This window comes from Vigna unguiculata, chromosome 2, assembly GCF_037176805.1.
Source record: "Vigna unguiculata cultivar grain cowpea cultivar isolate G323 ecotype 2 chromosome 2, ASM3717680v1, whole genome shotgun sequence".
Taxonomy (NCBI): Eukaryota; Viridiplantae; Streptophyta; class Magnoliopsida; order Fabales; family Fabaceae; genus Vigna; species Vigna unguiculata.
In genome coordinates, this window is record NC_140793.1 from 25,749,693 (window position 1) to 25,760,157 (window position 10,465).

A 10,465-nucleotide genomic window follows, 5' to 3' on the forward strand; every position below is an offset into this window, starting at 1 on the left:
TACAAATTATTTATGTATTGGCTAAAAAAAACAACTTAACCTGACTCAAATGCAAAGTCCTACTCAACAAAAAATACTTGTGTAATCCTTATTTGCACCAACCTGACTCATCATGGGTTCAATCCAGGTGAGCTGAATTATAGATAGGCTGGATAAAAAATCAACCCGTATTAAAATTTGTAAAACAATTTTAACTCAAACTAGTCCAAACCGATGGTGAACTAAATTAACTCACAAATTTTAACCTATTTTAACAACTATACTTAGAAGGAGACCTAGTCCATGATAATTGAACAACTAATTTAAGTTTAAAATTACAGTTACATACACTTAATTATTAAAGTCGAGTAAGAGGTGGACGACTTCTACTCCAACCAGACACATACTGAAGTCGGGTAGAGAGGTGACGAGTTCTTTCAAAAGTCAAAAACACTTAACATGCACTGACAACTTCTTCAATTTTATATTACTTTATGTTTTTCTAATAGAGGTTGCTATTGCTATTAAATGTATGCATGTGTGATGTGTTAAGTTTTTGATGATGCGCATAATAACATGACATTGGTTAATATGACATGTATGTAATATCCTGAAAATATCAATCTGCTGCCCCGATAGTTGACTAGGCTACTAATATAGTTAACTACGTATATCCTGGAACTTGGTGTTGGACTCTGTCATAATATAGTTGATTAGCCAACTAATGTAGTCAACTAGGTTCGTGCCTGATAGCAACTGTTATATAAAAAATAGTTTCTGCACTTTTTGGAAAGAAAACAGTTCAACCAAAAGAAAGAAAGAGAAGTGTGAAACAAGTTCTGGGAGCTATTTTGGAAGGTCCTCTTGAAGAATTCCATCAAGACACATCCAATTTGACTTGGCAAGATGAAGAAATTTCAGTCTTGGAAAAGGTGTACTCAATCCAATTCGTAGGCTTTGTTCTTGTGTTTTGATACTGTTTGAAACTGTTTGTTTCTGTTGTTTTCTGCCTAAAGCAAGTGTGTGTGATAGCCTTGTTGTTGTGTTTGTTTGAGCAAGTGTGTGGAAGCCTTGCGTGTGTGTTCCTTTATCTTAGAGTTTAGATTTATCAAGTGTATTAGTAAATCTTGAAATTCTTGAGATATAGTGAAAATTTCTAGTTATGGTTTGCTAGGTGAAACTGGATGTATATTCTTAGTAATCGAACCAGTATAAAAACTTTGTGTGTTTTATCTCTTCTTCTCTATATTTTAACATAGTATAAATACTTCAAACATTAAGCATTCAATCACACTATTTCAATTGATTCAACAAGCAAAGGGTTTATCAAAACAATTTCGAAATTGCTAAAACTGAACAAAATTTGTTAAAACCAATTCACTCCACCCTCTTGGTTGTTAAATATTGGTGCATCAAAACTAACTGTTGCTCCTTTTGCAAAACATCTCTTTCCTTTCTTTAACTTTTTTTTCATTTTTTTTTTAATTTTGATATACATAATTTTTTAATTTTAAATTATATTTTAATAATTTCATTAATTGATTTAAAAAAAATTAAACATTTTAAAACTTTTATTATAATAATGTATTTTCTAATTTTAAGATATTTCTTTTAATATTTTAAAGTTTTTTGATAACATTTTATATCTTAATCTTTTATAATAATATGATTAAAAAATTATAACTTTTCATTTAATATTTGCGAATCAGATTATTAAAAATTATCTCACAAAACCAAAGTCTTTCCATTCAAAAATATTTCTTTTAAATTATTTTTTAATAATTTAATCAATCGAATTATTAAAAATCATCTCAATTTTTTTTTTAATTTTGGTGTAAACTTTTTTTCTTTGATATGATTTTTAATAATTTGATTCACAAATTAAAATAAAAAGTTATAAATTTTTTAATCATATTATAACAAACTAAGATATAAAATGTGATCAAAATTTTTAAATTATTAAAAGAAATATACTAAAATTAGAAAATATATGATTGTATAGAAAATTTAAAAATGTTTGAAATTTTCAAAATACATTAACCAAATTATTAAAAAATAATTTTAAAAAATTATGTACATCAAAAGTTAAACAAAAAGAATGAAGCACGAATTTTATAAAAAAACAAAAAATTAATAATAAAGTTATATGAAAATGAAGACGTTGTTAGCACCATGTACAACTTCAGTGTTTATGAGCTTTAGAAGAAGTTGTTGTCGCTCTATAAGTAAAATCGTCTATTTGCTGTACGACTTTAGTTAAGTGTATGATTAATTTAATTGAAGTCATGTTTAACCCTAATGACTTCTGCATTTATACAGAAGTCGTCCTGTATTTGTTCGACTTCATTTTGTTTAATTTAAAGTTGTCTTTGAAGGTCATAACTTATACACAATAAAATCGTATCACGTAAATATAACTTGATCTTGTACTCCTTTTTAAAAAATGTGACCCAAATCTATAATTTTAAAATTAAATTAACCTAGATTTGTAAAATAGACGAAACATCGACGCTAGTGCGTCCCCATCCTATATGAAGTTAAAAGTAACATCAAAATTATAGAAGTATACGGTTAAGAATAACTCAAAAATTATAAAAGTGGAAGAGTTGGTGCTTCCTTTTAACTATCGTATTTTATTGGAAGTGTTGCAACACAATGTGTTTTGATGCAGAATGATCTTTGATAAAAATAACTCTTTTAGAAAGAAGTGTCAGGTTATGTTTATATATGAGATTAGTCTTATAAATATAAATTATTTGATTTATTACACTTTTATAATCTAAAGTCTTAACCTTAATATAATTGGGTTATGGATGTTATATCTAACATTTAATTTTTTTTATTCAATGGTATACTTTGACGCATACATTATTCTTAATAAAAGAAAAAGTAAAACTGAATATATTATCTATTGTTGTTGTTGTTTTAGTTTTAGGCCAAGTCTTGTGATGATGTAAGCTTTGCACTTGCAAAATGTAGACTTAAAATAACTTATTTTTTTTTTATAAGAAGTGAATCGAAAACTCCTTGCACAATGTTTGCCACAATGATCCAAAGGAAATGATATATATCTGATCCGAATGCATTGCACAATGATAATAGTCTACGAATGATTTGTGTGAGTGGTGGAGCCTCCTTGGGACGACGCGTCACAGAAAAGGTTAAGAAGTTATGGAATAGCCTTCTGGCAAAACACTGGTAATGATCTTGCACCATTTCATCATTGGTTTTTAGTAGCTACCATATTCCATGCCAACCAAAACCACAGATTACCTAAAAACAGAAAGTGGACAAATTTCCCCCCTTTCGTCGAAGATTCTCGATTGGTCTCACGAAATTCACATAGCAAGTGGCACCTCAAACCCATTGTGGAACAGTTGCTTCTTTTGACCACCACATCACAAATCAAAATTAAAGATTTCATAATAAAACAATCATAATTATCGAACATCAAAACTAATTCCCCCTTATCGCTAACATTAAAAAAAAAAACCCTAGTAAATAATAATCAATTTTAGTTTCTAATACTACACACACAAAAATTCCTAGATAATAATCAATTTTAGTGATCAAGAATTGTTGATTACTACAATGACCTATTTATGTACTAATTTATAAAACTAAAAATTATTAGTTACTAAAATAATTAATATTATGGATAAAAAATTATAATTGGTCATTACATTACTGTTTAAAATTAGTTATCAAGACTTTGACTGCCAAAAAATTAATTTCTAAATTGATTACTAAAAATTGTTAACAAAATTTTTATTATCAAAGGAATTAATTTTTCAATTAGTAACCAATTTAGTGATCAATTATAATTTTTTATTCATAATAATAACTAAGTAATTAATAATTTTTAATTTTATAAATTGGTATTTAAATTGATCACAGTAACTAATCATATTTTGTTTCTAAAATTAGTTTTTAATAAGAATTTTCTTATAACTCACATATATAACAAAAAAAAAATATTGTTATTAATTTTAAAAAATAAATTATAAATTTAATTTAATTGTATAAAACAAATTTGTAAGATGAAGTTGACATTTATTTATATATTATAAATATATTTTATTTCTAATCAATATAAAATCTTAGATGTTTAATAAATTTAAGTATAAGATAATTTCATTCATTTAAATATTATAAATATATTTTATTTCTAATCAATATAAAATCTCTCCAGTTTGATAAATTTAAATGTAAGACAATTTCAACCACATATTATTTCAAACATAATTATGTTTAAACTTGACCATTATATATATTGTATATACGTGCGATATGATTGAAGATGGTTTAGAAGATTTATTTTTTTATTTATAAAATTAAGAATATTAAATAAGTTTAACTGTATTATAAGGTATCTTTTGTTTCTGTTAGTTTTTTTTTACAAGAAACATGTTTAATTTTCTATTTTTTATAATGTAGTTGTAAATGAGTTTTTGTATTATATCTCTTTTGATTTTCTTATTTCAAAAGTATTTTTTTTTCTTTGTTATGTTAACTATTTTTTCATCTTTATATTAAATAAATTAAAGAAATAATTAAAAAAAAGTTTAATTTGAAGTTTAAAAATAACATATAAAAATGTATTCTTTTATTGCAAAAAGTCGACAACTAAAAAATGGGAAAATATGTTTAAAATGAAAATAATATTTAACCAACGGAAAATAATAACACTTACAATGGTAAGTGTTATGTTATGTGTGGAGAAAAAAAAGCTATACCAATTACTACAACATATTAATACACTTAATTAATGTGAAACACTATTAGTTCGTACAATCACACTTTGTCATATTGTATTAAATTAACTTGTTGACTCAATTAATGATACACTCTATTATTATTAGTTTTCCCAATTCATTTGACTTTTTTCACTCTTGGTTGCATGGTCAAGGAATCTAAATGGCAACTTGCACTTGCACACATGTTTCATACTGAAATTGGTTGGATGATAAAATCAACTAATAATTCACATTAAAGTCTAAATTATTGGCTTCCCTTTGAATTTAATGAACTATGTCTCTAATTTTTGGATAAGCTATTAAAGTGTGTCTCTTCATCTCTTCTTCTATCCTTCCAAATCAATGTCCTATTCAATACTTTAATCCAAAATTTCAGCTCAGTGTAGAGTATATAGTAAAAAAAATGTCATGTCTCAACAACTTTTTGTTCCTTGATTAATTATAGGATTAAGATTCTTTGATACTTTGCATTAAACCAAATCTAAGAAAAATGTAATGGAACGATCAAAACATGTGTGAAAAAAGTATTTCAAATAATTTAGGTCATTTTAGAAGAATAATCAATTTTTAAAAAATGTAGTTACTTTTATCATTAGAGTGTGAATAGGTAGAGTTTCAAAGGTAAAAAGTAAATTTATCATCAAAACTAATAAATATTTCACTATAAAAGTAAAACTCAGCGTGTGAAGGGAACAATATGAAGTCTCAACTACGGCGCCTTGACTCATGCGCCTAGTTGCAAACTGCTAACATGCACCGTGGGCCAGCTTTAAATTGCTAGCATGTCTCTATAAAAGCCCACCACTCCTTAAATTCTTATAAAAATTATTTTAAAAAATTTAATTGGTGGAAAGTACTAAAATTATATTAGAATTGCATAATCATTATTTTTAAAAAATAATTAAAAAATAAAAAATATTTTTAGTCTTTGTACTTTCGGTAAAGCTGGTATTCTTTAATATCAATAAAATTGGTTTCAACATTTTTAAAAAATATATAGATTTTATTCTTCGATAAGAATTCATTATCCATTTTTAATATTACGACGAATTAAAGTTACATATTTTTTCAGTTAGAGAACACAATTTATTAATATAAAATTACATCGTCGAGCTAAAGCATATACAAAAATAAAGAAATTCTAACTACTTATACCATAACTGATATCATATGTAAAATACTTTCAATTAACATAAATTAATTTTAACAATATATTATTATTAAAAAGAAACTTGAAAATATATATTTTAAATGTAATTAGTAAATTAAATAATATTAATAATGTTTTAATTAACATCTGAATCTAAAGCTACGTTTGAACTAGATCTTAGTATAGTTTTTTAGTTTCTTTCTAGCTTTTTTTTTTATAGTTAAACAGTTTGTAGTAGCTTCCAGTGTTTTTTACCTGAACTAACTTTTTTAAAACGCTAATTCTAACTTCTAGATTTTCTTTTCAAATTTTTTGTTTAATTTTTTTATTACTTTTCTCAATAAGGTAATTTCTATATGTATTTTATCTCTTCGTTCTTTTGTTATATTATAATACTTAATTTGTTATACTACAATGAATTGATAATATACTTAATTTATTATTTCCTATTATTTTTAATATTTATATTTAACTACTTATTTTTAAGCAACACACTAATTAATATAAAATATCACATCTACCTGAGTGTACATTATTTTTACTTAGCTTTAAACTTGTCAAAAATATTTTTACATATAATGTAAGATTAATAATATAATGCATAACTCGAAAAAATAAGAATAAATGAAACTAAAAATAAATAAAAAAATTGTAGAGCTAAAAAGTAATTTAAAAAGGTTATATTTTAAACCAAAAAAAATGAAATTATGTAAAAAAAAATATTATATAAATACATGCAAATAATCATTTTATATTTTTAGATATTCCATACTATTTTACTAAATATCCCGACTAGTTTTGTCGAAAGTAATCTAAATATAAGAATTTATTGTATATTTTTAATTAAAATACAAAAGCTAAGGAAAGTTCTTTCATATGACAATGATTTTTCAGAAAACAAAAGTTGGACCCAACCAAGCATGGAATTAAACGACTGATTAGACTCTGAAGGAGACAAAGGGACAAGCATTGGTCCTCATTTATGCCTAATTCCAAACTGCTAACATGCACCATTACCCTCGCTTAAATTGCTAACATCAACATGCCTCTATAAAAACCTCAAAACTTCCCACATAACACAAACCAAAATGGGACTTCTTCAACATCCCTTGTGTTGCAACTCACAGCAACAACAACCACAAAATCAAAGATCCTATGAACACTTCCATTCAGAACCATCAACCTCTTCTTCTCTCCATTCACAGCCAAGTCTTCCTTCAGTCCCTTCACTAAGTTCCCTCACCCCACAACAACCGCACAACCCCCAACAACAACAACCTCAAACCACCGTCAAAATCCACTCCTCCCCGATCTCCTCCCTCGTCCTCCACGGCAAACTCCTCTACAGCGCCGCCTCCAGCGGCGAGGTCAAAACATGCAGCAGAGACCCTTTCACCCTCCAAACCGACATCAACACCAACACCAACACCAATACCAACGTTGTCGTCGTTGCAACCACCAACGCGCCCATCAAGTCTCTCATCGTATACCACGACACGCTCTTCACCGCACATCAAGACCACAAAATCCGAGTCTGGAAAGCCGACCAACCCACCAAGTGCATCGCCACGCTTCCCACGCTCCACGACCGTGTCTCCAAGCTATTCTCCTCCAAGAACTACGTCGAGGTGCGCCGCCACAAGAAACGCACGTGGGTGCATCACGTGGACGCCGTTTCCACCCTCGCGCTCTCCCACGACGGCTCCCTCCTCTACTCCGCTTCCTGGGACAGGACGTTCAAAATCTGGCGAACCTCGGACTTCAAATGTCTGGAGTCCGTGCAAAACGCGCACGAGGACGCGATTAACTCCTTGGTTTTGTCGAATGACGGCGCCGTCTACACGGGCTCCGCCGACACAAAGATAAAGATGTGGAAGAAGCGTGAGGGTGAGAAAAAGCATTCGCTCGTGGGGACGTTAGAGAAGCACAAATCCGCAGTTAACGCCCTGGCGCTTAGCGAAGATGGGTCGGTGCTGTATTCTGGCGCGTGTGACAGATCAATTTTGGTGTGGGAAAGTGATGATAATAATATGGTGGTGGTGGGGGCTTTAAGGGGACACACGAAGGCGATACTGTGTTTGGTGGTGATGGCGGATTTGGTGTGTAGTGGATCAGCTGATAACAGTGTTAGGGTATGGAGGAAAGAGATTGGAAAGGGTTATTCGTGTTTGGCGGTGTTGGAAGGTCATCGACGACCCGTGAAGTGTTTAGCTATGGCTGTTGACTCCAACACTGGTGGTGGTCCTCATGAAGATGATAGGTCTTATCTGGTTTACAGTGCAGGTTTGGACTGTGACATTAAAGTGTGGCAAATACGCGTTCCTTTGTTGTCACTGTAATTCTTTTTCTTACTACAGTACCAGTATTCTTTTTCTTTTCTTACTCTTACAATGGATTTTTTGTAAATAGGATGAGAATTTTCCTTTAATTCTCGTGTATGTGTGAGTTTGGGTTGACTTATTTTCCACCTCAAATATAGTGCATTTATTACTGCTTTGACTCAAAAACTAAGATTTATAGATAGATTCACACAAATGTATCTGTTTTCTTTTGTACTTGGTGTGTACTTGGATAATTTGATTCTGTCTGACTAACGTTGGTTAAAATTTTGTAGTGGGTATTTTTTTTTCATAAAATATTTTAAATATAAGATTTTTAATTTAATATAAAAATTAAGAATATTTGAAATTGTTTTTAATATTATCTTTTTCTTTTTTTTTTATGAAAATGTTAGCTTGTAAGTTTTCTCCAAAATTCATTATTTCCCGACATATGCTAGCTATTCCGTTTTTTTCTCCTTTGACTGCAAAAAGAGACAAGAATACGACGTTGGAGATAGGCAAAAGAGCATAAATACTTGTCCTTTGTTGTTGTACGTGAGACTTCATGGTGCAAGTTGCATCATCTAGAAACTTATGACTAACTTTTCTTTCAAAATTATAGTGGAATGAAAATTACATAAGAATTTAATACAAAAACCTAGCTTAAAACGCAAGTAATCCTTAACGTGTAAACTATTTGCTTGGACCACAAATAATGGAATCTAAAAGATTTCTCTCCTTTCATATATACCTAACCTTAGGATATGGACTTCTCCTTCACGTTCAATTGATCCACTGCCTCCATTTTTTTTTTAGTGTAAGCTGGAAAGCATTATACAAGCTTTCATTCTCACTCCCAACTGTTCATATCTTCATGATTTGCCCACATGTACATATATTAAGAAAAGAAAAAAACGAATCTCCTACTTGCTTCAAGTTTCATAATTAATATAAGAAAATCGGAACTCATCTTCATAATTTGCTTGTTCATGAATCGGTTTAGTACTTGGGGGGCCAAAATATAATTTTATTAGCATAGCAATAAAACTAAGGACAATATATATGTAAAAAGTTTCATCCCAAAATGAATGCAGAGTAATATAATGAATTGGGTAGTTCTTGTGTATTTGTTGTGGAGGGATGTTCCCACATAATCAGGATCTGGCTGGTTAAAGAGGATTCCCTCATCCCCACCACTTGGAGATCAACCTTACAAAAATGCCCAAATAATGCTAAAACACTGGTTTCGGGGATGAATACAGAAAACATAAGAGTAAGATACCGGTGAATAAATTTTAACCTACAATTATTATAAAATTAAATTCTCAGACTTAAATCTGATCCTATTTCTCTTAATCCAACCCCGATTCACTTAAACACATGATTCTTCTCCAATTTGGTTTGACCTGGATCTAGATCGGCTTAGCTCAATCTATATTTTATCAATTCAGTTCAATCTTAACTTAGCTTGATCTAATCTTGGTTGGACTAAGATTGAGTTGGACTAGTCCAATTAAAATTATCATTGTTCGGCCTCAATTCAAATGATCCTGACCTATCCCACTCGATTGATGTAAATTTGTCTCAACTCAACTTGACAAAGGTCTTGGAAAACTTGATTCGACCCAACTTGACACAATCTTGATTGGGTTAAGCTAAACCTGTATCTTGATCAAGCTAGGATTAACATGGGCCTAACCCAACTCTATTAAACATGATCTCTAATGCTTTAAGGTGACCAATTTTTTAGTAATCGATTAGCGATTATAATTTCGGTGGCTATTTAGCCACCAATTTAAAATCAATGGCTAACTGTTTTTGCAAGTAGGATTCCTGCCACTATTTATTTTCGATGGCGAAGGGTGTTAGCCACCGATTTAACTCATTTAGCCACCGACGAAATCGGTGGCTAAAATGTTTTTATCTAGTAGTGATGGACCTACCATGATTTGATTGAATATGAATTTTTTCAACTTAGTTTAACATGTGGTTGGATTGACTTTGCTGGACCTAGACCCAAAGCAACTTGACTTAATATCGGTTTGTATTAACTTAGTTAAACTTAGTCATAGACCAACTTTATCTGGACCGAGCCTACTTGGCTCAAACTAGGCATAGACTAAACTCAACCTAGGTTTAGATTTATGCTTGACTTTTACTCAATAAACTCACTCCTGTGTTACATGAACTTGATTTGATGTTATTTAACTTGGGTCTAATTTAATCGAACATTTTATAACTTGAAAATAATCTTATTT

The 10,465-nt window shown here is 29.8% G+C and overlaps 1 protein-coding gene across 1 annotated transcript; it reads left to right on the top strand.

Moving 5' to 3' along the window:
• The first annotated feature begins 6,805 nt into the window (after nt 1–6,805).
• LOC114174011 (protein JINGUBANG) lies at nt 6,806–8,376 on the top strand. The gene has a single exon (XM_028058733.2). It carries the CDS (start codon nt 6,975–6,977, stop codon nt 8,223–8,225), a length of 1,251 nt encoding a protein of 416 aa, XP_027914534.1. The 5' UTR covers nt 6,806–6,974; the 3' UTR covers nt 8,226–8,376.
• The last annotated feature ends 2,089 nt before the right edge of the window (nt 8,377–10,465 follow it).